This window comes from Cricetulus griseus, chromosome 3 (assembly GCF_003668045.3).
Source record: "Cricetulus griseus strain 17A/GY chromosome 3, alternate assembly CriGri-PICRH-1.0, whole genome shotgun sequence".
Classification (NCBI taxonomy): Eukaryota; Metazoa; Chordata; class Mammalia; order Rodentia; family Cricetidae; genus Cricetulus; species Cricetulus griseus.
In genome coordinates, this window is record NC_048596.1 from 186,278,845 (window position 1) to 186,306,762 (window position 27,918).

A 27,918-nucleotide genomic window follows, 5' to 3' on the forward strand; every position below is an offset into this window, starting at 1 on the left:
GTTACTGCTGCTGCCAGGCTTGTGGCTCTCCTTAGCTTCTTCGGCCCTCAAGAAGCCATAGCCTTGCCACTTTCGCAGCTTAGCATGCTCTATAGTTGTGGTCATGCTGTGTCAGCCCCCACTGTGGCTCCACTGTTTCTGCTGCTGCTTTCTGTATAACAAGATTAGCCTCTCCTAGTAAAGGAGGCAAGAAAAGATAACTTGAGAGAAGTCTTTTATTAGGGCTAAATAGTGTGGCTCCAAGCTGACTCATCAAGTGAGCAGACAGCTTGCTTATAGCCAGAGAATGGTGTTTACATCAATCACAGCAAACCTGTCATGCAAAAGAAGGTTTGTATTTATACCAGTCTTAGTGATCCTTCTGCTAGGCCACTAGGGTTAACTGTTCCTTTCTGGCCTAGGTAGAAATGGTTGCAGAGTCATCTAGCATTCATCAAGGCTTGGGATAGTAAAAAGGCCTATGTAAACTGTTTGAAACAGCCCTGTCTCGGGGTTGTCCTCTCAGGAGCCCCTTCAGGAGCTGCAGAAAATAACAGTATAGTTGTTATGCACTTTTCTCAAGGCTTCTGTGGTGTGTTCTTAAAGGATGGTGCTGGCCTAAGGTTGTTTGGCTGGTTGATAATCATTTTGCTTCACACAGTCAGGGGCAGTAAGGGAGAGTCCAGCATCTGTCAGCTAAGACATCAAATTGCCTTATCTCCCAGCATCCCTGCCTGTTTACAGGAAGATGAACAGCAGAGCAATGCTTGCAGTAAGAACTTAAAAAAACATCAACACTAGTAGTGGGTTTTGCCAGATTTCACAACACTAACAAAGTTTAACACCTGTTCAGTTCCTAGGAAGGATCAGGTCCCTCTGGTTGTTTCATATTCACAAAAAAGAACATTAAAAAGATATAAACACATACAACAGTATGAACAAATGCCACAAGCTTAATGTGGAAGTAAATGGAGTCAGACCAAAGCATCTACAGGAGAGAGAGAGAAGATCAGGAGTTCAAGGTCCATCTTAGATACATAGTGAGTTTAAGGCCAGCCTGGGTTACATGGAATCTTGTCCCCAAATGAAACAAAATATACGAAAGTATATGTATGCCTGGGGTTACAAGTGTGCACCATCATGTTCCATTTATGCAGTGCTTGGGGTTAGAACCCAGGGCCTCCTGTGTGCTAAGTAAGCACTTGACCAGCTGAGTTGCATCCCAGCCATCTCTCACCCTTTTATCCCAGTGCTTGGGTAGGTAAGGCAAGAAGATTATGAGTTCACAGCCACCTGGGCTACCCAACAGGCTCTTGTGGGGTTGGGGTGTGGAGGAGAGTTCTGGTTTTATAAATTGTCTGTGGTATTGAATAACAGATGGCACCTTTGAAATGGTGGTGGCTAGGAGAGGAGGTAAGAAGTGCTCTGGGAATTAGTAACGCCATGTTTGATGATCTGATGTTGGTTCTGCTAATGTGTTCCAGTTTATTGATCTATGTATTCAAGATTGTTTCTGTATTTGTATTATCCTTCAATTAAAGGTGAGATTATTTTCATCTTTAAATCCAGATATTGGGGTAGAAGAGATTGCTCTGTGACTAAGAGCTTGAAGTGTTCTTGCAGAGGACCTGAGTAAGGTTCCTAGCACCCATATGAGGCATCTCACAGTTGCCTATTAACTCTGGCTTCAGGGGGACCCAATACCTCTGCCCTCTGAGGGCCCCTGTGTGCTCATACCAACATACATACACATAATAAAAAAGATTTTTTAAGTCCAGGTATTTTTCCATGGAGCCAGATTCCATGTAACCCAGGCTGGCCTTAAACTCACTGTGTATCTAAGATGGACCTTGAACTCCTGATCTTCTCTCTCTCTCCTGTAGATGCTTTGGCATTTGTTCATACTGTTGTATGTGGTATTTTTCACTTTACAAACTAAGTGGTACTGTTAACATTAGTGTCAAATGCACAAGACCCCAAAGTTAGTAGTAGTAGTGTATGTTTTCAAAGACAGGTTGGGGTCAAGTGGTAGTCACAGGGAGTTGCCAGTAGTTTTTATCTTTAGTCATCTCCACAAAGCTACTTTTGCTTTGTTTACCAGTGTTTTTTTTTCTTCTTCTTGTTCTTCTTTTTAATGATGTGTATGTATGTGTAGGAGTGTGCAGGGTCAGATCCCCTGGAAGCTGGAATTAACTAACAGTCTGTTGTGAACTGCCCACTGTAGTGTTGGAACCTGAACTTGGGTCCTTGGGTGCCCAGGAAGAGCAGTAGGGGCTCTTAACCACTGAGCCATCTCTCCAGCCCTTACCAGTAGTTCTTGCTATCTTCTTCAGAGGCCATTGTCAACATGGTGTCTGTTTTCCTATAGGACTGACAGCAGTGAATGTCTACCCAGTGCCCAGCCTGCTCACTTCTTTGGAACTTTCCCGGTGAGTGTGTCTGTAGGGTGGTACTTGTCTTGATGGGTGCTGGGGGACAACTCTTGTGTAGCTAAAGGAAGGAACCTCTGGGAGAGGAAGGGGACTTAGATTTCTTCTGTCTGAATAAACAACTTGTTGCTTAATCTCACAGCCCTCATGCTATTTGTGACCGCTCTCTTTACCTTTTTGTCTAAATTTCTCACCAATTATTTGTATTGTGGGCACTGTTTCCTTTCATGAACTCCATTTTCTAATCCCAGCAGCCAGCTCACTTTAGGCCTTCTCAGTTCACCTTTTCTCTTGACACTTACTCTCTTTACCTATCTTTACACTTCTTTAAACATTTTTTTAGATTGGCCAATACAGTCTCTTTTTAATGCTATGTTAGTCATTACTTCTGCTTCTTTGGAGTTCTCTTCTCCTGGCAGCCTTTCAGTCAGCTACCCATCTAGTTCTGATTTGGCACACTGCCCTGTTACGGATGCAGTCTCATTGATTCCAATGATTTTAGTCACTCCTATGGGTTGGCATCAACCAGGTTTCTAGACTGACAGGCCCATGTGTCCAGTTCTTTACTAGGTAATCTTGCTGTACAGATCCCTGGGTGCCTCAAACCTGTGCAAAAGTAAACTCATCTCCCACTGCAGCAGTCTTGTTTCTTTTGTCTGTTCACACTAGCACAGTCATATCCATGGTCACCCAGGTGAGAAGCCTGAAAGTAAGTAGCTTTCATTCCATATTCTCCTCTCTTTCCTATACCTAATCCTTCTCTAAGTCATTATCATTTTTTGCCTCAGTACTTTCAGAATTCCTCCTTCTCCTTCATCTGTATGACTACTCACTTAGGCTTCTATCAATTCCTGCCTGGAACCCTTATTGTTTTTTCCTTTTATCAGCAGAATCATCCTAACTGGGGTCCATTTACCAGTAATCTATGAAAAGTACATAGCTGACATCATCTGTACACTGCCTGTAAACCCTTGAGGTAGCCCCTGTACATGTAGCATCAAGGAAGAACCTTCCAGACATGGTTTAGAGCTGTCCCAACCTAACTTCCCTTCTGCCCTCCCATCACTGAATGTTCCAGCATTACCAAACTGCTTGGCATTTCCATCATTCTTCACACTCCTTCTTGCCTTATCTCTGTGATCTGACTCAACGTTTGTCATCCTTGCTTGGAGTGTCTTCGTCATATAAGGTTGCAGCATACCGTTCGTTCTTCAGGATCTAACCCAGATGTTATGTTTCTTATCGAAGTTGCCTTGGCTTATTTCAGACAGTGTTTCTTCACTAAGCTGTCATCAATGTCTGTATCTCTGTTACGTAGCTCTCACTGCATTCTGCCACATAATTGGCAGACGCCTTGTGACCTAGAAAAGGTAGGTCACATCTGACAGAAGTCTTTTGATGAGGAACTGCATTAAATCTTTCAAGTTCATGTTTCCATGGTTTGAGCTGGACGGTGGTAATGCACGCCTTTAATCCCAGCACTCAAGAGGCACAGGCAGGTGGATCTCTGAGTTCGAGTCCAGCTTGGTCTACAAAGCAAGTTCCAGGACAGGCACCAAAGCTAGAGAAACCCTGTCTCAAAAAACAACAATAACAAAAAACAAAAAGATACTTTGCTTTGCTGCTGATTGCCTTTTGTGTCTACTTGCTCACTGTTATTCCTTCTATTTTTCTTAATATTTGCTTCTTTTCTGTCCGTCATTACCCATGGATTCCTGATCATCTTTGATGCCACATCCTCCAAGTCTCTCCTCATCCTGCCTCACTGTGTCCTGCTGCTTCTGTTTAAAGCCTTCTGTGGACATGTCTTATAACACAGTTGATATAATGCTGTACATTTTTGAGTAATTGTCTCTCTCTACTCTTCTACTTTACCAGTGTTTTCTGAGTACTGACCTATTATTTTTGGTAAAATCCCAGAGAATTCCTTGGAAATAGTATCCCTGCCCTAAGGTGACTTAATGCACACATAGGAGTCTAGTGAAATGAATTCCATTTGTCTGTTACTTACATTTCCATAACTGTGACAAAATACCTGAAATACGCAATTTAAAAGAAGAAAAGTTTATTTTTGGCTTGCAGCTTCAGATCCTTGGGCCCATGGTGGGGTATGGTATTGTGATGGCAGCTTATAATGCCTTACCTCATGACAACTTAGAAGCAGGGAGGGAAAGGCCAAACTCTTCTTTGAGCTCTTCCTCCTTCCTTTCCTTGCTCTTTTTTTATCTTCTTTCTCATGTTTGTTTTTAAAGACAGTTTCTATATTTAACGCAGGTTGACCTTGAACTTATGTTTCTCATACTTGCCTCAGCCTCCCAAGAGCTAGGATTACAGTATGAAATATCAAGTTCCATAATTAGTTAAAAAAATTAATGATTTTTTAAAAAAAAATTTGTTTTAAAAAATGTGGATGTTTTCCCTGCATGTATGTCTATATACCACTTTATGTGCCTGGTAATCTTGGAAGACAGAAGAGGGTGTCAGATTCCATGGGATTGCCATTACAGATGGTTGTGAGATACCATGTGGGTCCTGGGAATTGAACCCTGATCCTCTAGAAGAGCAACCAGTGCTCCTAACCACTGAGCCATCTCTCCAGTCCCACCTACCAATTTATAATAGCACCACAGGCTACTAGAACAGTCTGCAATAACATGTCTTTAGAGGGGAACATTTAGATCCAAGCCACAATAATTTTTTACCTTACATGATGGTTCTTTTTCTTGACAGAAACCTGCTAGAGTGTGTCCCTGACTGGGCCTGTGAAGCAAAAAAGCTGGAAATACTAGATATGAGCTACAATCTTCTTACAGAGGTTCCCGCAAGGTACGCGTATACAGATGCATATCTGACATATGTGTTTAAGTATTTCTCTCAATTTGGGTTTCCTTTCATTTGTTGCTGATTATTGAGGACCTGCTGAGTAGGAAGCAACACAATGTACTATAAGGGTTATAGCGATGACTAATGCATTGTCTTAGCCTGTAAGACAACTTGGTAAAACTGTGTGACATACACATATATAGCTGCTAACCTGTGTTGAAAGTTTCAGTCATGGTTGGTGGTATGATAGTATGACTATAACTGTTTTATAGGGTGACTTATGAGCTGGAAATTTCCTGAGAACCTCAGCTTTATGATATTACTTAGTCCTTTGAATCTTTTTATATAGGTGTTGTCAGCCTCACCTTAGGAATGAGGAAACTAAGTATGGTTAGGTAACCTGTCTGAGGTAGCACTTCACCAGGGGTACTGGGGACTAGCATTTGAATATAGAAGAAGTCTCACCCTGGAGGTTTGGTCTTTATCATGACACTTATAAATTGTTTTAGAAATTCAGAAAAACTTGAAATAATTAGACAGTGCTTTGTGGTAAGATGGCATTTGAATTGATCTTTACCAGATGGTGAGATTTATCTCACTTGAGAAAGGAGAGCGTGGTGCTTGAGGGGTAGGGTGAGGATATTATACTATATATTCCAAAGTATTTCAGTGTAAAATGTATGCTTGTGGATCCATTAAAATTAAACTAGATGCTTTTTAGCACAGTAGGTTTACACCAAGCCTCTGGAGTACAATCTTCACATCTAGATGAATCCATTTTAGTGAGATCTTGGCAGATCACTAACTCTTTGCCAAGTCACTAACTCTTTGGATTTCATTACTAAATGGCCATTTTATATACTGAACCATTTTTATTGTAATAAAAATTTCATTACGGAATTATATTAATAAATATACTGTTTATTAGTATTGATAAATGCTGTGTAGACTACATTTTTGTCTAGACTTAAGCCAAAATGTTTTTATTCTAGAAACTGCGGAGCCAGTGGTTCTCGACCTTCCTAATGCATTGACCCTTTAATACAGTTCCTCATGTTGTGATGACCTTCAACCATAAAATGATTTTTGTTGCTACTTCATAGCTATAATTTTGCTACTGTTATAAATTGCAGTGTTAATACCTTTTTTTTCCGGTGGTCTTAGGTGACCCCTGTGAAAGAGTTGTTTGAGAACGGCTAGTTTAGACTCTCCGTGCCACTTGTCCTCAAGATCTCACCCATGACTTCTGGGTGGGTGCTGGATGATTTTTGTGATAGCTTTCTTGGCTCAGTCACTTGTTGGTAGTTGTACATTCTAAAAATAGGTTTCTGATAGTTGACTAATTTTAATTAACTTTAACTAATTTTAAGTAAGCCTTTGTTTTCTTCTGTTGTTTCTCCCTAGAATTCTGAGTAGTCTGAGTCTTCGGAAACTGATGGTGGGACACAACCACATCCGTGTCCTTCCAGCACTGCTGGAGCACATTCCGCTTGAGGTGCTGGATATTCAGCACAACACTCTCTCCAGGCTGCCAGACACTCTCTTCTCCAAGGCCTTAAAGTGAGCACCTCAAAGAGCACAGTCATTGCCTCCACAAGCCACACCAACTTATCCTTGGAGTGACTTATTTCTAGTTTACTTGATACTCCAGCCGTGGGCAGAGACTTAGTTGCAATTTTTTATGATAGAAAATATACCGAACTCTTGGAGTCCCGGTGATAATATATGCAAAGGGGTCCAGACCATGATGGGGAAATACACAGAAATAGCTGACTCTAGCAAGTGGGAGTTCACTGACTCCAGACTGACAGCTGGGGAACCTTCGTAAAACCGATCTAGGCCCCCTGAATGTGGGTGACAGTGGGGGGGATTGGGCTGTTTATGGGTCCGCTAGGCAGTGGAACCAGTATTAACCCTAGTGCATGAACTGAGGTTTTGGGGCCCACTCCCTATGGAGGGATAACTTGCTCAGCCTAGATACAGGGAGAAGGGGCTTGGTCTTGCCCTAAATGATGCGGCAGACATGGATGATTCCCCATGGAGGCCTCACCCTCTCTGACGTGTGGATGGGGGGTGAGGTGGAGTAGGGTGAGTGGGAAGACAGGAGGCAGCAGGGACTGGGATTGGTCTATAATATAAGATTGGTTTGGTTTGGTTTTTAGAGATAGGGTTTCTCTGGGTAGCTTTGGAGCCTGCCCTGGAACTCTCTCTTGTTTGAGACCAGGCTGGTCTCAAAATCACAGAGATTCACTTGCCTCTGCCTCCCAAAGTGCTGGAATTAAAGGCGTGGGCCACCACCCTCCAGCAAGATTGCTTAAAAAAAAAGAAATAAATAAAATATAGTTTCATAGTAAAGATGAAAGTTGAAGTAACTACCAAATACTTATTACTTATGTAGTAAATCAATTCTAGCAGGTCAGGGCTGCTCAGGCTTTCACTGTGTTCAGGGAGAAATAGCATTTAGAGGGAGCCTTTGATAAATTCCAGCTTTTGCATTGAGGAAGAAAGGACATGCTACTAAAGTCAGTTTCATTATAGCTTTGTCAGGTAATCTTGAGTTATATTTTCTTGATTTCTAGAACATTTATTACCTGCTTTGAAAACCATGCATTTAAAGGTAATTTCCTTCTACAAGAGGCATTATTTGCTATCTTGTTGTAAATTAGTACATAGATGCTAGGTCTTTCTGTTTTAACACTTAGAGTCAGGTTTACCCTAAATGTCATCTTTAGAAAAAAAAGTAGTTTTTTTTTTTTTTTTTGTGGTGCTAGGATTTAATTTGGAGTATTGCTTGTATTAAGTAAATGTACTACAATTTATCGATCCTCCTAGGCAATAAAGTTGAGTTTTAATGGCAGTCTTTTACATTATGAAGAAGGGAGTTTAGAGACAGAGAAACAGGTAAGCAGCAGTGAATTGATATAGGGTTACAGGAGACATTCCCACAGGTTTCTTGTTTTCTGTTTCCCAGCTTATGCATTTCTTAATCTATAATACAAAATCAAATTATTAGAAAGAAAAAACATCAACAGCAGGAACAAAAGAAATGAAACTGTATGGGAAATTTTCTTTTGGGCAAGTTTCTGTGAAGTATTGAAGTGAATTAACAAGTTGTACGTAACACAGGATGGAGTCTTAAGTGACTGTTTATAATTAAGAAACCATTTACTGCCAGGTGCTGGCGGTAGCGGCGGCACACACCTTTAATCCCTGCATGGTGGGAGGCAGAGGCAGGTGGATCTCTGAGTGTGAGGCCAGCCTGCTACAGAGCTAGTTCCAGGACATCCAGAACTACACAAAGAAACCCTGTCTTGGAAAACCAAAACCAAAGCAAATAAACAAAGAAACCGTCTACCTAATGCAGTGCTGTCAGCTGACACACATAATCCTCTTCAAGCTTAAAAGCTTATTAGAGATGCCGACCATGTAGCATCTATATTTAAGAACACACAAGTTCAGATTCTGGGAGCACTCAGTTGGTAAAGTGCTTGTCTTACAGGCATAAGGTTCTGAGTTCAGTTACCCATAACTCTCCTAAAATCGTAGGGAATAGCAATGTGTGCTTTTTATTCTGGCACAGAGATGGTAGAGACACGTGGAGCCCTGGGGCTTGCTGGTCAGCCAGTCTAGCCTAATTAGTAAGCTCTGGCCAATGAGAGATCCTGTCTCAGAGGAGGTAGGCAGCATTTTAAAAATTAAATTTATTTTGTGTGTTTGTCTGTATACAGGTGTGTTTATGCATGTATTATAATGTACATGTGATGGTCAGAGGACAACATTGTGGAGGCAGTTCTCCTTCTACCGTGTGGGTTCTGAGGATCAAATTCAGGTTGCCAGGGTTGGGAGAAAGAGCCTTTACCATCTAAGCCATGTGACCATCCCATGGGTGGCATTCTTGAAGATGATACTCAAGATTGTCCTTTTGCCTACACACACACACACACACACACACACACACACACACACACACACACACACTTGCCATCATTGAAGATATTTTACCTATATGAACATCATATCTGACAGATGATTTAAAATTATACCATGGTTTACTTGATAGAGTGACAAAGATTAAATTGAATTATGATATTGTAGATAAATGTATGGATTGCATTCTTCTTATATGAGTGCAATTTGGACTTGATCTTAGCCAAAATGCCAAGAAACAACACAATTGCTGTTTGATTGAACTTTTCTGGGCCTCAAATAGGCAGTGTATATTTAAAAGCCATTATTAAAAACCTGTATTCTTTGATCCCATAAATTCTGTTTCTAGAACTGTATACTAAGGAAATAACTAGATAAAGACCCAAGATTTTCATTATAGTGTCTATAATATATGTACAGAAGTGTAATTATTTTGTGTAGATATCAGCATTATGGGATTAGCTAAATAAATAATGGCTTGTTACAAAGAGATACAATTTTTGAAGGTTATCTTTATACTTAAGACATGTATTATGGTGGTATTCAGTAGTGTCCTTGCAATGGGTAGAGGTGGTTTTTCATGCAGCCTTTATAGAATGGTAGAAAAGTAACCATGCCTATGTTCCTTCTTGCCACCTGGCTTTGAGTTGCATCGATGTAGAGAAAACTTCCTGGAGAAAATTATTCTTGACTTGGGAGCTTGATAGCAGCATTCCCTATTGCAAGGGCATGATGGTTTGTACTTACGAATGTAACAGACTCAAAGGGAATGATGTTCTGTTTGTGTTCTGTCAGTCTCAGATACTTGAATGCATCTGCAAATAGTCTGGAGTCGTTGCCTTCTGCGTGTGCTGGAGAGGAGAGTCTGAGTGTGCTGCAGCTACTGTACCTGACCAACAACCTCCTGACAGACCAGTGCATATCCGTCTTGGTTGGGCACCCACACCTGCGAATCCTGCACCTTGCAAACAACCAGCTACAGACATTTCCTGCAAGGTGAGTGAGTGCAGTGTGATCATTTGACAGTAAAACATGAATTCTGCATTACAATACAGCTGTCTGATTATGACATTTCTGATCTGCTGGTGCTGCAACTTCACTAGCTCAGCAGGTAAATTTTGTCTTAATAATTTGTTCCTGGTTAAGTATGAATAGCCAAAGAAACTGTGGTTAAAATGTATAATTTTTAGCTCTAATTATTTAATAATAATCTGAGACTGTCCCACCCAGAAAAGTACAGGGTTATGAAATAAAATGTCAAATCTCTTTCTTATCAGCACTGTATTATAAAATATGTTGTCTAATAGTTTATTCATTATATGTATTTATATAAAATACCTAATATATGCCACATACTGTGTCACACTTACTGCCTCTGTCCACGGACATCCAATCAGATTGGGGAAATAGACAAACATCTTGGCCAGTGGTTCTCAACTTTCCTAACACTGTGACCCTTTAATATATTTAGTTCCTCATGTTGTGCTGATCCCCAACCATACAGTTATTGTCATTGCTACTTCATACTGTAATTTTACTACTGCTATGAATCATAATGTAAATATTTTTTGGCGATAGAGGTTTACCAAAGGGGTCATGGCCCACAGGCTGAGAACTTTCGGTTTAGGCAGTTGCCATACAGTGTGACAAATGCAAGATATTAAAGATCCCAGTTTGGGGACTGGAAAGATGGCTTAGTGGTTAAGAGTACTTGCTACTCTTTCAGAAAACCCAAGTTCAATTCCCAGCACTCACATGGGGTGGATAACAAACACCTGTAACTTCAGCTCCAAGGGATCCAATGCCCTCTTCTGGCTTCAGAGGGCACCTACACACATGTGACACACAAACACATAAACAAAAATAAATTAAAAAATAAAAGTAAAAACATACCAATTTGCTAGTTTTACTACACAGAGCTTCAGAGAATGGGAGTTAGGCCTGGAGGAGAGAGAGGAATAGTAGTTAGCAATCTATACCTGTAAGATGACATGAGAAAGTTCCTCCAGTTAAAATTTAAACAGTGTCCATGGAAAAATAGGTATTTTTCAAAATAATTAGATTTTTAAGAAAATTGGGCATGGTGATGTAATTCTGTTTCTAGAGTTCTTGCCTAGTATGCTTAAGTCCCCGAGTTCTACCCCCAGCACTGTATAAAATAGGTATGGTAGCACACACCTATAATCCCAGCATTCAGGATGGCAGCAGAAGGATCAGAAATTAAGGCTATTTTCAATTACATACAGATTTGGAAGCCAGCCTGGAATACACAAAATCCTGTTCTCCATATCCACCCCCAAAATTCTATTATTAAAAAGCATAACATTTTCTGGGGTTAGAGAGATGGCTCAGTGGTTAAGATCACCGGCTGTTCTTTCAGAGAACCTGGGTTCAATTCCCAGAACCCACTTAGCAGCTCACCACTCCAGTTCCAGGGGATCTGACACCTTCACACAGACACACATGTAGGCAAAACACTAATGTACATAAAATATAAATAAATCATTTAAAAATAATAATTTCTTTATTATGTTTTTCAGGTTAGTACACAAACTAATGAGTTTCTTTATGACACCTTCATAAATATGTGTCATTATACTTTGTTATCTTTCATTGTCCTTCCCTGTTGTCCTCCAGAAATAATATGTATATATAAATATGTAGCCTTGGATATTCTGGACCTCAGTGTGTAGACCAGGCTGACCTTAGCTCACACAGATTGGCTTGCCTCTGCTTTCAAAGTACTGGGATCAAAGGCATGGAGTACTATGCCTGGCTTTAATGGTGTTTTTATTCTTTAATACAGTGTATCTTTAACACATTCATACATACTCCAACTCCTTCCATGGCTACTGTCTCTACTCTCCCAGCTCTTCCCTCATCTCTGTGGTTTCTTTCTTTTTTTTAATCCTTACTGAGTCCAGTTTGTAGTGCCCGTCTAGTGTTAGGGAGTGAGGCCTACCATAGGTCACACCATGAAAGCAAACTGATTCTCTCCCAGCAGCTATCATATGTCAGTAGCTTCTTAGCTAGCAGTAGGATTTCTTGTGATACTGGGGCTTTGTCTAGTTTGAGCTTGTGCAAGTCTTGTACCTAGTGTCATAGTTGCTATGAGATGGTATGTTTTGTCTGGAAAACACTGTTTAATTGATGTTCCCACTAACTCTGGCTCCTATAATCTCTCTGCCCTCTTCTGCAAATATTTCCTCAAGCCTTAGGAATAGGCTAGTGATAATGTATATCCCAATAAAGCCAGAGCATTCCACAGTTCCTTATTCTAGGCCTGCTGGCCATCTTGTAGGAGTTGGTTTGTGCTTACTACCATGTGGGTCCCAGGGATTCAGATAGTCAGGCTTGGCAACAAGTGCCTTTATCCTCTGATCCATCAGCTCTGGTTTTAAAATCTAGGCACGGTTGTATATTCACTAAACAGCTGATTTAGGATATGGGTATTGTGATTATATTCACAAGTCATAAAGACCCTAAGCTGAGAGTAGTGGAAAAGAAGGAAGGTTGCCTTGGAAACACATTTTAAAGTGAGTTAGAAGACAATTATTTAACTTTTAGTTTTAAAAGACATGTGTCACTGTGGAGTCCAACTAGGCTCAAACTCATGATACTGTGTTAGCCTACCATTTATAGGCATTTGTTACCACACCTGACTCAGTGAATTTGAAATTCTGTTTCATGCTTCTAAATGAATCTAGCATTATGTCAAGGAGTGTTCCTTATGTGATTATTTATAGTAGTCGGATTAAAAGATACTGGGGAAGTTGGTGAGATGGTCCACTTATGAAATACTTGCTGTACAAACTTGTCCTAAGTTCAAATTCCCAGGACCACATGAAAAGCTAGCTATGGTAGCACACACCTGTAATCCCAGCCCTGGTGAAGTAGAGACAGGAAGATGTCTGGGGCTTGCAGACCGAGCTAGTCTAGCCAGATCAATGAGCTTCAGGCTTAGTGGAGACCCTGTCTCAAAATAAGCAAACAGATAACCCCCAAACAAAAAGATACCCAATGTTGACTCCTGGCTTCTGTTTGTGTGCACACACCTGCACATGTACATAAAGTTGTTCACACACACACAAATATTCTATTTGTCTTTATTTTCCAGTTTCTTTGAGTGTAAATGTATTATAATATAAAAGACAATATTTTTCTAAGCTTACTTATTAAAAGTACGAGTTTTCTTTTGTGTTTGTATATAGGTGTATATGTTGTGGGGAGGTGTATTTGAAAAGTATGGATTTTCTAGCAGTAGAAATTATGATCTATTAAACAGGCAAGATGGAAAGTTCATATAAAGTATTCATTTGAGGGATTGGAGATACGCTTAGTAGTTGAGAGCAAAGGACTGGGGTTTGGTTTCTAACATGCGCATGGGGGCAAACAACTGCAGCCATCTACAGCTCCTTCCAAGAGACCTGATGCCCTCTTCTGGCCTCCCTGGGTACCTGGCACCCATGTAAGGCACATGCAACCAAACACAAATACTTTTTTAAGAAAAAAAAATCTAAAACCCATTTTGGGAAATCTGGTAGCAAGGTTAGTGAGATTACAATAGTGATTCTTTCAGATTGCTAGTGTTACAATGAGTTATATTCCAAGTTTTTTTTCATGCTTATTGTTTCCACAGAAATCAGAGGAATTTGTTAGTGGAGATGTCAGGCTTAAGATCTTTTGCTTAACACATAAAAAGCTTTGCTCATTACCAGAGTGCTATAAATACTTGTTTTGTCCCAAGCAGGATGCTTTGTGTACAAGAACTTGGTTGTTTGTGGTGGGGAGTTGCACCACTTGGTAACTGTAGAAGTTTAAAACTGAAAGGAATCTTAATTTACCTTTTTCATATCCAGGATTTTGTATCCTAGTTAGTGCTGCAGTAAGAACTGGCACTACTTTCTCAACAACAGACCATACTTTTTCAGGGACTCCCTGTAAGTCAGACAAAATGCGCATGCTCACATCTATTAGGAAAACAAGGGCAGTGTCACCCTTGAAACACTGAGTGCTAGCAAGAGATCATGCTGACAAATGGCATGCTTGGGCACAATGGTGAACCATGGCTCGGTTGTCTGATTGTTTCTTTACTCAGGCTTTTCTGTAGTGAACCAAGTTCTCTTTACTCCCTGGTTGCTATATAATAGCACTGCTTGGCAACTGCTCTTTTCTGATGCAGCATGGTGTTTTGATATTTTTGTTTTTGTTTTTTTCTCAGCAAACTAAATAAATTGGAGCAATTAGAAGAACTGAACCTAAGTGGGAACAAGCTTAAAGCCATTCCCACAACCATAGCGAACTGCAAAAGGCTGCATACGCTTGTCGCACATGCCAACAACATCAGCATTTTCCCAGAGATACTTCAGTTGCCTCAGATCCAGGTTCGTGCACCAGCTAGCCTGACATCCTCACTGGAGAATGATGGGGTGGGAGTGAGTGCCTTCCTTGAAAGAAAGAAGTAAGGAGTATGAATGAGACTGCTTCCCTCTCAAGACTTTCTCTCAAGCAATTTCCCTTCTCTACAGTAAGATTCATTGAGAGACTGAACTGTGTAACTGCTTTGTGATAGCCCACAATTGGGTACAGTCCTCTACTTTCTTAGACTCCCCCTCAAATGGCTGAGCCAAAGCCCCAATCCTATACTAGGTTCCTTCCCATACTTTCTTCCCTGTACACCCACTGCATGGCTTCCATGGTGAACATTCTCTACTGCTGTAAGGAGAATCAGCCAGCTTTAACCACAGGTGTGCTCTGGAGGTCTTTGGCTGGAGAATATTGACAAAACTACTACTTAAACAACATGATCAGACAACAGCTTCATAGCTTTGAATAGCTTTGCAAAACTGGTATATGTTGCCCATGAATGTAGCTAAGGCTCCCCTTTTCTTCATACATAAGGAGTGGGTATTGTTCTCTTTTCATATTCTCAGTTTAAAAATCTTGAGTATATTTAATTCATTCCTGGAAAGAAATTAAATTCCCGTTTGAGGCTATAGGAGAAGACTAAGTGTTTAGGAATAGAGATTGTAATGTAATGTATTCTCTTTTGATTTCTATATTCCTCTCAGTTTGTAGACCTGAGTTGCAATGACTTGACAGAGATACTAATTCCAGATGCTCTGCCTGCTACTTTACAAGACCTTGATCTGACAGGAAATACAAATTTGGTTCTGGAACACAAGACTTTGGACATGTTTAGGTAGGAAAAAAATCTGAAATCAAATCCATATGTTTCAGTTGTCACTGGGTTCATTTTGGACTGTGGAAATCTCAGTTAATTAAAGGAATAGAGTGTATTAGGCCAGAACACTCCTGGTTGTTATCTTTGATTCATTTCTACTGAGCTACATACTAAGACACACATATGTCTGGTGGCACAGGTCACTTTATAACATCTTAGCAACAATACATTTGTATTGCTTTAAGATCTCTTGCCAGGTGGCGGTGGCGCACACCTTTAATCCCAGTGCTTGGGAGGCAGAGGTAGGTGGATCTCTGTGAGTTAGGCCAGGAGAGCTATTACAGGAGTTCCAGGACAGGCTCCAAAGCTACACAGAGAAACCCTGTCTTGGGGGAAAAAAATTAAAAAAAAAAGATCTCTTTATGTTGCTTAAAATAAGTAGACACTTGATACAAACCTAGAGATCTTTGTGATGCATTAGTTAAAACTATCTTCAGTTCTGTTTCTCTTTATTCTCCTACATCAAAGCCACAGATTCATCACCCCACTTTTATTCACTCTCTCTGGAAATGTATCTTAGTCTATCAAAAGATTATTTTCTAAAATAATTATTGTTTTGATAGTTGTTATAAAAATACGGAAGAGAATATGATTTAATCTTCCCTTCTTCACCTCCCACAGCCATATCACAACCCTGAAAATTGACCAGAAGCCTTTGCCAACCACAGATTCTACAGTTACATCAACCTTCTGGAGCCATGGACTGGCTGAGATGGCAGGGCAGAGGAATAAGTGAGTATATTGGCCCTGGAGACTGGAGAGAGAAAGGTTGTTCATGATGTCTTAGCCTGCTCTGGTGCTCACAGCCAGACATACGTCTCAGAACTTCAGCATGAGATAAGATCCGTCTAAAACCACGATAAAGAAATAGAAAAAAAAAAAGTGCTAAACACCTTTTAAGGTTTTCTAATGGGATTTTTCTTTCCTATGAGTGAAATTTATTGCAAGGCCCAGTCATAAAAATAAACTGATTTCCCATTGCTCCCATCTTAGATGACCCTCTGCTCATGTACACAGACTTTCCCCACAATAGTCTAGACAAAGTTTTATTTTTGTACCTTCTGCCTATGCACCCAGGGTTCTATGGTGAGCATTCTTCCTTGGGGCAAGGAGTATAAATAACTCCAGCTTCATTGGCAGGTATGCTCTGGTGCTCTTTGACTCAAGGACATTGACAGAGTTAGTTCTTTTGTTGTTGTTTTGTTTTTCAAGACAGAGTTTCTCTGTGTAGCCCTGGCTGTCCTGGAACTCACTCAATAGAACATGCTGGCTTTGAACTCAAGAGATCTGCCTGCCTCTGCCTCCTGAGTACTGGAATTAAAGGCTCATGCCACCACCACTGCCTGTGAATGTGGCTGAATCCCTTTTCCTTAGGATGCTGCCTGTGTCAGCTGCTGCCTGACTATCTGTCTAGCAACCTGCTCCTTCTGTATGTAGACTTACCACGATGCTGCTTATCTAGTAACCTGCTCCTTCTGTATGTAGACTTACCATGATGCTGCTCCGTTTTCAGTTAAAGCTTTTTAAAGAACTCCCTGAAGAAGTGATTGTGTTTCTCATCTTGTTCCAGGCTCTGTGTGTCTGCTCTGGCTATGGATAACTTTGCAGAGGGGGTAGGAGCTGTGTATGGCATGTTTGATGGGGACCGGAATGAGGAGCTCCCTCGTCTGCTGCAGTGTACCATGGCAGATGTGCTTTTGGAAGAAGTACAGCACTCAACAAATGACACAGTTTTCATGGCCAATACCTTCTTGGTATCTCACAGGTAAGCAGGTGGGTTGAATAGTCCCTAATTCCACTTTCCTTCTAGAAGTAAATCTCAGAAGGTGAAGGCCATTGCTTGTAGATGCAGGATCAAAGAGAGATGCTGTACCTGCCTGCACCACACTCTCTTGGCATCAGCAGAGTGTGGTGGTCATTGCCTCTTCAAAGTGGAGTCATCTGCCCACTTTTGCCAAGGATCTGAGAATGCCAGCACATGTATGCTAAAGGCTGTGTGTGCCTGAATGTGTGTGATTATTCAGGGGAAGCAGGCTGGATGCTTTCCTAAGATTCTCCAGAGTTGGCTGATGACCTACAGAAAGCCAACAGACACTCGCTAGGTTAGGTTAATGTATTAGAATACTTATTTTTGGGATTTATGTAACTCCTCTTTCTCATTAACACCTGAGTCACTTGCAAGCAAAATCTTACTTCCAAACTCTGGAAAAATCTCTCAGTAGCAGAGAGTGTCTTGCATGTCAGGTGGATGGCCTGAAGGATACAGAGTGCTGAGACTGTAAACTTGGATAGTTAAGACCAGAGCAGCCTGGAGCTAGGGCTGGTTGTGTGTCATGTTAAAAGGCAGAGTATTGGGAAAGGAGTCAGTTTTTCAGTAGTGCCGAGCTAGAGACTTGACAGAAAAAGTTTGGAAAAGGGAACTCTGAAAATAGAACCTGCCAAGGACCAAGTACTATACCACATAGTTTTCATCCTTATTTTTCAAAACAAGCCAAATAGGTGTGGATTTTTATCAGTTTGATTTCTTAGAGAAAGAACTTGCTGGGATTTTAGAAATATGCAAAGGAAATTTGAAACTAGATTCTTCTGGTGGTGTCTGCTGTGTATTAGCATTGTCTCCAGGGTAAAGACACATAGATGCCGTGTGTGTGTGTGTGTGTGTGTGTGTGTGTGTGTGTGTGTGTGTGTGTGTGTGTGTGTGTGTGTATGTAGGAAGTGCAAGCTGAGTCATGGCCTCTCTCTCAAGGAACTTATAACCTGGGTGTGTGTGTGTGTGTGTGTGTGTGTGTGTGTGTGTATGTATGTATGTATGTATGTATGTGGGAAGTGCAAGCTGAGTCATGGCCTCTCTCTCAAGGAACTTATAACCTGGGTGTTTCAGAGTGTTTTTCCAGGACCAGCATTCTCACTAGAAACTTGTTAAGCATGTAGAGCCAGCCTCTTACACCAAATCAGAAGCTTTGGGGTTGGGACCAGGTCCAACATTCTGTTCTAATGGTGACCAGGCCTTCTACGTGCATCCGATATGCTGAAGTCTGAAAGCTCCTGAATAGGGATGTTTAGATCAGACCCAGAAACTGTGGGAAAAGATGCCCCCACTTGTGCCCTGTGAAACCCCCTTTAAAGTCTTCATCAGCTGAGAGTGCTAAGCTAGGTTCTTTACCACCCCTACCATCCATAGCAAGAGTCTGCCTGGGTAGGTGAGGGAGAGGGATTTGCCATGGGTGTAAAAGACTACCTCTTTTCTCTAAACTAGCTGTCATGTCTTCATTTCTACCCCTCCCCCGCAGGAAATTAGGAATGGCTGGCCAGAAGCTGGGCTCCTCTGCCCTCCTGTGCTACATTCGACCTGACACTGCCGACCCAACAAGTAGTTTTAGCTTGACTGTAGCCAACGTTGGCACATGCCAAGCAGTCCTGTGCCGAGGTGGGAAGCCAGTATCACTTTCTAAAATCTTCAGCCTGGAGCAGGACCCAGAGGAGGCACAGAGAGTGAAGGATCAGAAAGCCATCATAACAGAGGTACGTCTTGCTCTCTGCCAGTCATGTCTCCTCCCCAGCTCCAGTGAAAGCTGTTTGAATAGAGACAGAGAGGGTCCATTTTCTTCCTCTCATGACTTGTGTTCATCTCCTGATAAAGGTTCAGTTCAAATGGCTTCAGTATTAAAGGAACTCTATAGGCTGGTATGGTGTCTTGAATCCCAGAACTTGGGGAGGGAGAGAGAGAGATAGGTGAATCTCTGAGTTCAAGGCCAGCCTGGTCTACATAGGGAGTTGGACATGGTGAGACCATGTCTCAGAATAAAATAAAACAAAATCCGCTGAGCAGTTAGTGACTAGCAAAAAGCAAAAATGAAAAGGTGTAGTTAGTGAGTGGCTGGCAGGTAGTACAAAGGTTGTGGTCATGTTAGTGAGGCCCCAGCTCATCCGGCTTTGTTATTCTCAGCAGGAAAACCTGAGATGCAGAGTCTCAGTTTTGTTCCTATGCTTACTGCACACAGTTCACTGTACTCCTGTTGTTCTCCTTATGATGGAGTATCAAGCAGCTATTGTGTAATTTTTCTTCTCCTAGAAATTAGCATAACCTAGCTGGGGGGTACACACATTTAGTCCCAGCACTCGGAAGGCAGAGGCAGGTGGATTTCTTTTGAGTTCAAGGCCAGCCTGGTCTACAAATCTACACAGGGAAACCCTGTCTCGAAAGAAAGAAAGAAAGAAAGAAAGAAAGAAAGAAAGAAAGAAAGAAAGAAAGAAAGAAAGAAAGAAAGAAATTAGCATAACCTTCTGAAATTAGTAGTTATATATGAACATTGTTTACTTCAAAGAAGGTTGTTGTCTTATGCCCATTTTAAATTTTAAATGGGATTGGTATTTTGTTTATGGTTGAGTTTTAAGAGATTTTTCTTTTCTTTCTTCCTTTTTTTTTTTTTTTTGTTTTTTTTTTTGTTTTTCAAGACAGGGTTTCTCTCTGTATCCTTGGCTGTCCTAGAACTCACTCTGTAATCCAGGCTGGCCTTTAGCTTATAGAGATCTGCCTGCCTCCCTAGTGGTGGGATTAAAGGCATGTCAAGAAATTTCTTTGTATTATTTTAGAAAGAAGTCTTTTATTAGGTGTGCTCAGTAAGTATTTCTCAGTCTGTGGCTTATCTTTCCATTCTCCTAGTGGTGCCTTTTAGCAAGTGGTTCTCAACTGTGACCTTTTGGGTAGGTTAAACACAGGCAATCCCTTTCACAGGGGTTGCCTAACATCAGAAAATACAGATATTCATATTGTGATTCATAACAGTAGCAAAATTACAGTTATAAAGTAGCAATGAAAATAATTTTATGATTAGGGCTCACCACAACATGAGCAACTGTATTAAAGGGCCATGGTTTTTAGTGTTTTCATTTGTTTATTATTCTGTGTATATGCATGATATGAATTGGGAGAGGGCACACAGCCACAGCCCACATGTGGAGGGCAGAGGACTATTTCCTGGGATCAGTTCTCTTCTTTCACCTTATGTGGGTTCCAGGTTTCCAGGCTTGCACAGCAAGTGCCTTTACCTGCTGAGCCATCTTGGCATTTGAGGGGTTTTAATGACTGAAATTCTGCTGGTTTTTGTTGAATGCTGTTAAATTTAAAATTGCACTGACAAACCCAAGGTTATTCATATTTTTGTCTGTTTTATCTTCTAGAAGCTTTATAGCTTTGAGTGTTAAATTTGGGTCTGTGGTTTATTTTGAATTAATTTTCAGAAAGCATAAACTTTTTTGCTTTGCTTTATAGTTTCTTTTGAGTCTTTAAAAATATGTTTAGTTAATTTGAGAATTTCATTCATGAGTATTATACATTATTTCCACCCCTTTTCCTTTCCCCTCCAACTCTTCCTGTGTTCCCTCTACTCCCTCTCAAATTCATGACCTCTTCTTCAGTTACTGTTTCTCTCTCTCTCTCTCTCTCTCTCTCTCTCTCTCTCTCTCTCACACACACACACACACACACACACACACACACACACACACACACACACAGCCCAAGCTCATTTGATGTTGCTCATATGTGCATGTGTGTGTTTAAGGCTGACCACCTAGGCTTAGATAACCTATCTGGGGTCCTGAACCTGAAGAAGACTCAGTCTCCTTCGCTCAGCTGCCTTCAGTTGCCTGTAGTGTTTCATCTAGTGCTAGGGCCTAGTGAGATTTTCCTGTACATGTTGGTATGCCACTTGGTGTTGTTGTGCAGGTCTTGTTTAGGTAGCCATGTTTTTGAGATTTCATGAATCCATCATCCTTGTCATGTATAGAAGACATTATCTTCCAGTAAATTTCATGGTCTTCTGGCTCTAATGTCTGTCTGTCTGTCTGTCTGTCTGTCTGTCTGTCTGTCTGTCTGTCTGTCTACTTACCTACCTACCTACCTATCTTGGTGATGTTAGAGATTGTGTCTGCTTTTCATGGAGAGGTATCAATATATGTTCATTCCCATCTGGATGAGAGCACTTCCTTTTCCTCTTGGTTTAAACTCACCCAGACACTTGTTGAATCCATTCATTCTGGTCACAGTCTCAACAGAGAGGTTGAGAATCAGACTCATTCAATAACCTTGGGACTTGTCTAATGCTTCAGCAGCTAAGATTCTCTAACCCATTTGAAATTGTTTAGTTCCATTGTGCCTTTAATGTACCATCTGAGTTTTGGCCTCAAAAAACACTATAGTGATGGGGAAGTGATACAGGTTCTGTTCATGGTTTCCCAGACACATCTCTCTATTTAAGGATATGCTGAGGATATCCTGCCTTTCCTGTTAAAACAAGTTTCTTTTGAGGTAGTACTGCTTGTTAGTCACTAAGTTTTAATTGGATTTAACTTTAATCCTCTCAACTCTGTGCTATAATAATGGTATGGTTATATTGTTTTAAATTTCTATACATTGATGAGTCTACTTGTACTACTCCTAGAACAAATAATGTAACATTTTTACTGTATATTCCTGTGATGGTTTGAATAAGAATGGCCCCATAGATTCATATATTTAAATGCTTAGTCATCAGGGAGTAGCACTATTTGAAAAGGATTAGGAGGTGTGGCCTTATTGGAGTAAGTGTGGCCTTGCTGGAGGCAGTGTGTCATTGGGGGTGAAGTTTGAGGTTTTCTTTCTTTTTTTTTTTTTTTCCATTTTTAAATTTAAATTAGAGACAAGATTGTTTTACATGTCAATCCCAGTTCCCTCTCCCTCAAAAGCCCATGTCAGGCCCCCTTCTCTCCCTAAACACCATGATTTAGAAAAAGACCAAATTGCATATCACTGTTGCTTTTTTTCTCAGAATTTGTGTTTTTCTCACCTCTAGGACAACAAGGTGAATGGGGTAACCTGCTGTACCCGGATGCTGGGATGTACATACCTCTACCCATGGATCCTTCCCAAGCCCCACATATCTTCTACTCCACTTACCATTCAAGATGAATTGCTGATTTTGGGGAACAAAGCACTATGGGAACACTTGTCATATTTAGAAGCTGTCAATGCAGTGCGTCACGTGCAAGATCCATTAGCTGCCGCTAAGAAGCTGTGCACATTAGCGCAGAGCTACGGTTGTCAGGACAATGTGGGGGCAATGGTGGTTTATTTGAACATTGGTGAGGAAGGCTGCACCTGTGAAATGAACGGGCTCAGCCTTCCAGGCCCTGTGGGATTTGCTTCAACTGCCACCATCAAGGATGCCCCCAAGCCAACCACTCCCTCCTCTAGTAGTGGGATTGCCTCAGAGTTCAGCAGCGAGATGTCCACCTCAGAGGTGAGCAGCGAAGTGGGCTCCACGGCTTCTGATGAGCATAACACTGTGGGCCTGGAGGCTAGCTTGCTTCCAAGGCCAGAGAGGCGCTGTAGCCTGCACCCAATACCCACTTCAGGAGTTTTCCAGCGCCAGCCTTCTTGTGCTACTTTTTCCAGCAATCAGTCTGACAATGGACTGGACAGTGATGATGACCAGCCTGTTGAAGGGGTCATAACCAATGGCAGCAGGGTAGAGGTAGAGGTCGACATCCACTGCTGTCGAGGAAGAGACCTTGAGAATTCCCCTACGCTCCCAAAGAATTCTTCCATCCCGTGTCCAGAGGAACATGCTAGAGGGTTATTTTTTGGGATCCGAAGACAGAATAGTGTGAATAGTGGAATACTTCTGCCAATGAACAAAGACAAGACAGAGTTACAGAAGTCTCCCTCCACTTCCTGTCTGTATGGAAAGAAACTCTCCAATGGCTCCATTGTGCCCCTAGAAGACAGCCTGAACCTCATTGAGGTGGCTACAGAAGCACCCAAAAGGAAAACTGGCTATTTTGCGGCCCCCACTCAGCTGGAACCCGAGGATCAGTTTGTTGTGCCTCGTGACCTGGAAGAAGAAGTGAAGGAGCAGATGAAGCAGCACCAGGAGAACAGGCCTGAGCCCGAGCCCAGTGAAGAGGACCGGACTGAGCCGCTAGAAGAGTTTGATACAGCGCTGTGATGATGCTGCCCCAAGGGGGCACAGCATGAGGGAGGGCTATGTGGTATTGGGGAAGGGACCTTTAGGAGATGCTTTGCCTCAGTGTTTCAAACCATAGATGTGTGGAGTAGAATTTGGAGCCAAAAAGTTGAACACTATCAGGGTCTGGTTCTGGGTGAGCTAGTACCGCCATCAGTGTTAAGCTTCACATGGAACCTTCTTTGGATTCCCAGCATTGCTGGGAGACCACAGATGTTACTCTGTGTCAGTCCTGCCACCTGCCATTAACCCCTTCTCTCCTAGGATCATTTGAGAATTTGCCTGCCTGGGCAGGAAAGGGACTATTCCTGTGGAGGAAGTAACTGAAGGTTGATTCCCTTTACTAATTGCTGCTGATGGATCTCTGTGACAGAGAAATCACCTTATGTCTCAGACTAACTAGTGGGGGGTGATGTGACTAGTCACATGGCTTTTCATTCTCTACGAGAATACAGCCTATCAAAATGATGTCTATTGGAGATACAGAACCATTCAAGCAGGTAATTTATGTATGTAATGTATGTAACAAGAGCACTTTTCATTGACTGTGAATCTTTTTTTTTTGAATCTGCACTCGAGCCAATCTTCTTAGAGGCAGCCCAGCTCTTTTGTCCATAGGTAAAGGTAACTGAGAGTTGGAGCCTCCTTTGAGGGTACTTGCAAGAGTCTTGGAAATCGATCTGTTGAATGTCAGACTATGAAGCTCCTGAGAAACTTGGGGTGGGGGGGTTATTTTGTGGAAATGGGGAAGGAGTGAGAACTAAGACTCCTTCCCCCAAGTCAAAAAGAGACTGGGCCCTGGATGAGCTGACCCCTGCTAGGAACTAGGATCACAGGGCAAGCTGCTTGTTATCCGCCTCCTTTCCTACATGTGAGAGTTGGCAGAGAGCTCTTAACAAGTAGCCTGACACCTTGAGTGATAGCAAGCGGTTCTGTAGCAGGAGACCAGCTGGGAACAGGGCAGACAGAGTGCACAGATTAGACTTGCTCTTCTCACAAGAGCAGGACGTTTTTCTAGAATGGTGGTAGTGAGTTGAACACTCACCCTGTAGTGTTTGACAGTGTGCCCTTCAGAATGCTGCTGATTCTGCTGACACAGTTCAGAGCATTGGGCTCTACACCAGGGTAAGAAAGACTGTTCAACTGAGAAATTGCCAAGCATACAGAAAACCTGTAATTTTTTTCATATTCCATATAATCATAGCAAATTACAGCTTCTTGTATATTTCTGTTGCTTTTTCCATTAGGTTTACATGGAAATTAATTCCTATTTATTGATACAAATTTTGGCATTGCTTGATTTTACTCAGTGGAAAATGAGCTGTGAAGTTTTAGGATAAATTGCACAACTAAAAAAATAGATTGGAACAATTTTTAATTTACTTTATCAGAAGCAAATTGTTAAATATAAGATTGGGAGCATGAATTTTTCCTTTGTGTTTGGAGAGGAAGTTTTTGTTCAAAGTAATACTAAAGAACAGATGATCTTTCACAGATATCCTGTCCTCAGAGGCCCTGTGCTCATATGCCTATCAGTAGGTTACACTGGGGTGTGGGGGATGCTATCTCACTCCAGTTGCTACCTAATGCTTAGCCCTCAAAAATTTGAACTTGAGCCCCAAAGTCATCAGGAACACTTAACTTCCTTCTGTCAAACTACTGTCAGTTACTGGAAAATGTTAGAACTCAGGTCTTTGATTTGAGGTGGGACACAGTAGCTTACACAGAGTTTAGGTGTGTTAGAGAGATGAGAAACTGTGTTGTCACCTTATTTTTGTATGAGGAAAATAAAAAAAAAGAAAGAAAATGAGAATGAAGGGAAAACACAAGGTGCGGATGATGTAAGGCAGCCTCCGCAGACCCTTTGAGCTGTAGAACAGTGGTGATGTTGAGAAATCAGTTATTTGAAAAATAGCACTTCAGTAGCATAGTCTTAGAAAAAAAAGTGTCTTTATATGTGAACTGTTTTCTTGTCTTCTATTTGTTTACCGCCCCATTCACTGACGTCACCTCAAAACCCAGTCCTGAGATAACCTTGACAGAAGTAAACATACTTACTTTTGTGTTAGCAGAACTCTGCCTTCCCAGTGTCCTTTGTGGTGGAGTTTTCAGGATTCCTTAGGTTGTGTTGAAACCTCAATATAGGCCAAACCAAAACCGATGGTTCTGTTTATGTAATTGCCTTTCTTTCATGTCCTATCACTACTCTGTATTAAAAACAGAGGGTTAAAAGGCCATAGTCCATTCCTCAAAACATAATACACCCCTCCTTTGACAGTGAGGTGATCAGCTGATGTTATCTGGATAGGCTGTCAGATGAGTAGATCCCTTCCATCCCTTTACCCGGAGGATGTGTTGTCCAGGTGGCCAGAGGACCAGTTACCTCTTACACAGAGTACCCACTCTCTGTAGGATTCTTAAGTCTCTGTCTGCATCTACCATTTAATTAATTTAAGTGAATTTCTGAGGCCGGGTGTGGTGGAACAGTGGCATGCAATTGCAAATCCTCACTTGGGAGTTGGGAGCAGGAGGATCAGGAATTCAGGGTTATCCTTGGCTACAGAGAGAGTTCAAATCCAGTCTGGTATGCATGAGTTCTTTCCTCAGACCAAACCAAACAGGGTTTCTGAAGGAAGAACACACCAGGCTGTAGGTGCAGTTCAGGAGGCTCACTGGCAAAGAAGAATGTCTATGCCCTCCAGCCAAGGTAGTGTTTTAACCCAGTGGACAGACAACTGAAAAGTCCATTGTTGATAGGAAATGAAGTTCTGGTGCCGCTCTGGAGTCCAGTCATTGAGCAGACCACTCCTGACACAAGCAAGGCTTGATTACACTACTGTGGAGCATACATGTGCAATAAGCAGTGAACTTGTTTCCCTGGCGTACAGAAAAGTCACCTGAGCAGCTGGTAATCTCTGGGTGCTATTACAGTGCGTGTGATGAGTGCTGTTTCCCAGACCATCAGATTGGGCTGATCCTCTGAATATCCAACAGTGCTCTTCTTTCTGTGTAGACCTTCAGCAAAAGCAGGTACTTGGAAATCACAGGCTCACCTTCTCTATCTATTCAATAATTATTAATGAAGAGACCTCTGTAAGGGAGCACTTGGCTGTTACTGATAAATGTACCAATTACTAAAGAATCCGTCTCCAAGCCATCTGGTGATGTCTGCAGCATCACTCTAGAACTGTCTTGTGTCACTTTTTACTTCCCTCTGGGTGGAGCCTTTCAGACTCCCCAAGGCAGGTTAATCTTTCTCTCCGGGCAGTGACTTTGCCCTGTGGTTGGGCAAGCACTCTCTAGACTGAGAGAAGTAGCTACATACATCTGCTCTGTACCGTCATTTGGTGATCAGCCAATCAGCATTAGCTCCTTGTAATCTAAATCTCATGCACCTCTCCCAAATGCTATAGGGTTTTCTCTCACTGTTGCCAATGGATGTCATCCAGACAGTGGGCTCATATCTTTGGTTTTTGTGCAATCATTGTTGTATTGTAGTCCTAAGACTCATTATAGTGTATTTTTGATATTTTTGAAATGTGTTAAATTTTTTAATTCAATAATATGAGCCAGAGCATGTTGCAGCAAATCTATTGTTTGTAAAAAATAATAACAATAAATAAAATAAAATGGAGTATCTTTTCCATGCCTTTGCTTTATAAATATTTTATGAAGAACTATAATTATATGTAGAATGAGGTTCTTTACTAAAAGTATGTTTAGGACTTTTGTAGTCTTTCTTTAGGGGAAAAAGAAGGACAAAATGCAAAACCTATTTTATGACACTGTAAGCTGGGAGTTAAGACAATGAATAGAATGTTTTCTTTATTATTGAACTCTTCATACAGGTAGACAAGGAAATATAATCACATCTGTCCCCCATTTTCTCTCAACTTCCTCCAAGACACCCCTTTCAACTTCATTTTGTTTTATAACTTCCTACTAAGTCCAGTTAGTCCTTCCCATAAGAGCATGGGTGTGGGACCATGCACTGGAGCATGGAAGACCTACCAGTGGCTGTATTCTCCAAAAGAATGATTCTCTCTCCCCACATGGAAAATATCATATTTTTTCTATTAATCAGCTTTGTGTCACTGTAACAAAATGTCCGACACAGGCAATTTATGAAGAGAAAGAAGTTTGTTTAGCTCACAGTTTTGAGGTTACTTGGAGATTCTATTAGACTTATTTTCAGAGACATGCATGGAATAGTGGAGAAAAGGAAGGGACACGGCATAGCCAGGCAGACCTAATCAGCCCTAACAAGTGAGGGGCATCATGAAACCAAATTGACCTTATTTTCTAGCTCAGTTTCACAGGCTCAGGAGTATACTATCAGGTCAATTCTGGACTGCTCACATGATGGTAGATAGTGACAGGAACTGCCCAGGAATCCCATGGTAACCATCTGCCTCAAGCTCCCAGTGATCTAAGAACCTCCAGATAGGACCCACCTCCCCAAAACAACAGCCATCCTGTAGACCAAGACTTCAGTCACAGCAGACCCCTG

At 41.5% G+C, this 27,918-nt stretch overlaps 1 protein-coding gene across 2 annotated transcripts in view; it reads left to right on the forward strand.

The window, feature by feature from the left end:
- Phlpp2 (PH domain and leucine rich repeat protein phosphatase 2) overlaps positions 1–27,052 on the forward strand; it is a 71,908-nt gene extending 44,856 nt beyond the window's left edge. For both annotated transcript variants that reach the window (XM_027405984.2, XM_027405985.2), the window contains exons 10-19: positions 2,348–2,408; positions 5,139–5,234; positions 6,636–6,791; positions 9,954–10,154; positions 14,380–14,542; positions 15,230–15,360; positions 16,024–16,134; positions 16,973–17,167; positions 18,693–18,924; positions 22,236–27,052. In XM_027405984.2, coding sequence (XP_027261785.1) covers positions 2,348–2,408; positions 5,139–5,234; positions 6,636–6,791; positions 9,954–10,154; positions 14,380–14,542; positions 15,230–15,360; positions 16,024–16,134; positions 16,973–17,167; positions 18,693–18,924; positions 22,236–23,390 — 2,501 coding nt within the window. In that variant the 3' untranslated portion in view covers positions 23,391–27,052. The remainder of the gene's footprint in view (positions 1–2,347; positions 2,409–5,138; positions 5,235–6,635; positions 6,792–9,953; positions 10,155–14,379; positions 14,543–15,229; positions 15,361–16,023; positions 16,135–16,972; positions 17,168–18,692; positions 18,925–22,235) is intronic.
- Positions 27,053–27,918: the final 866 nt, after the last annotated feature.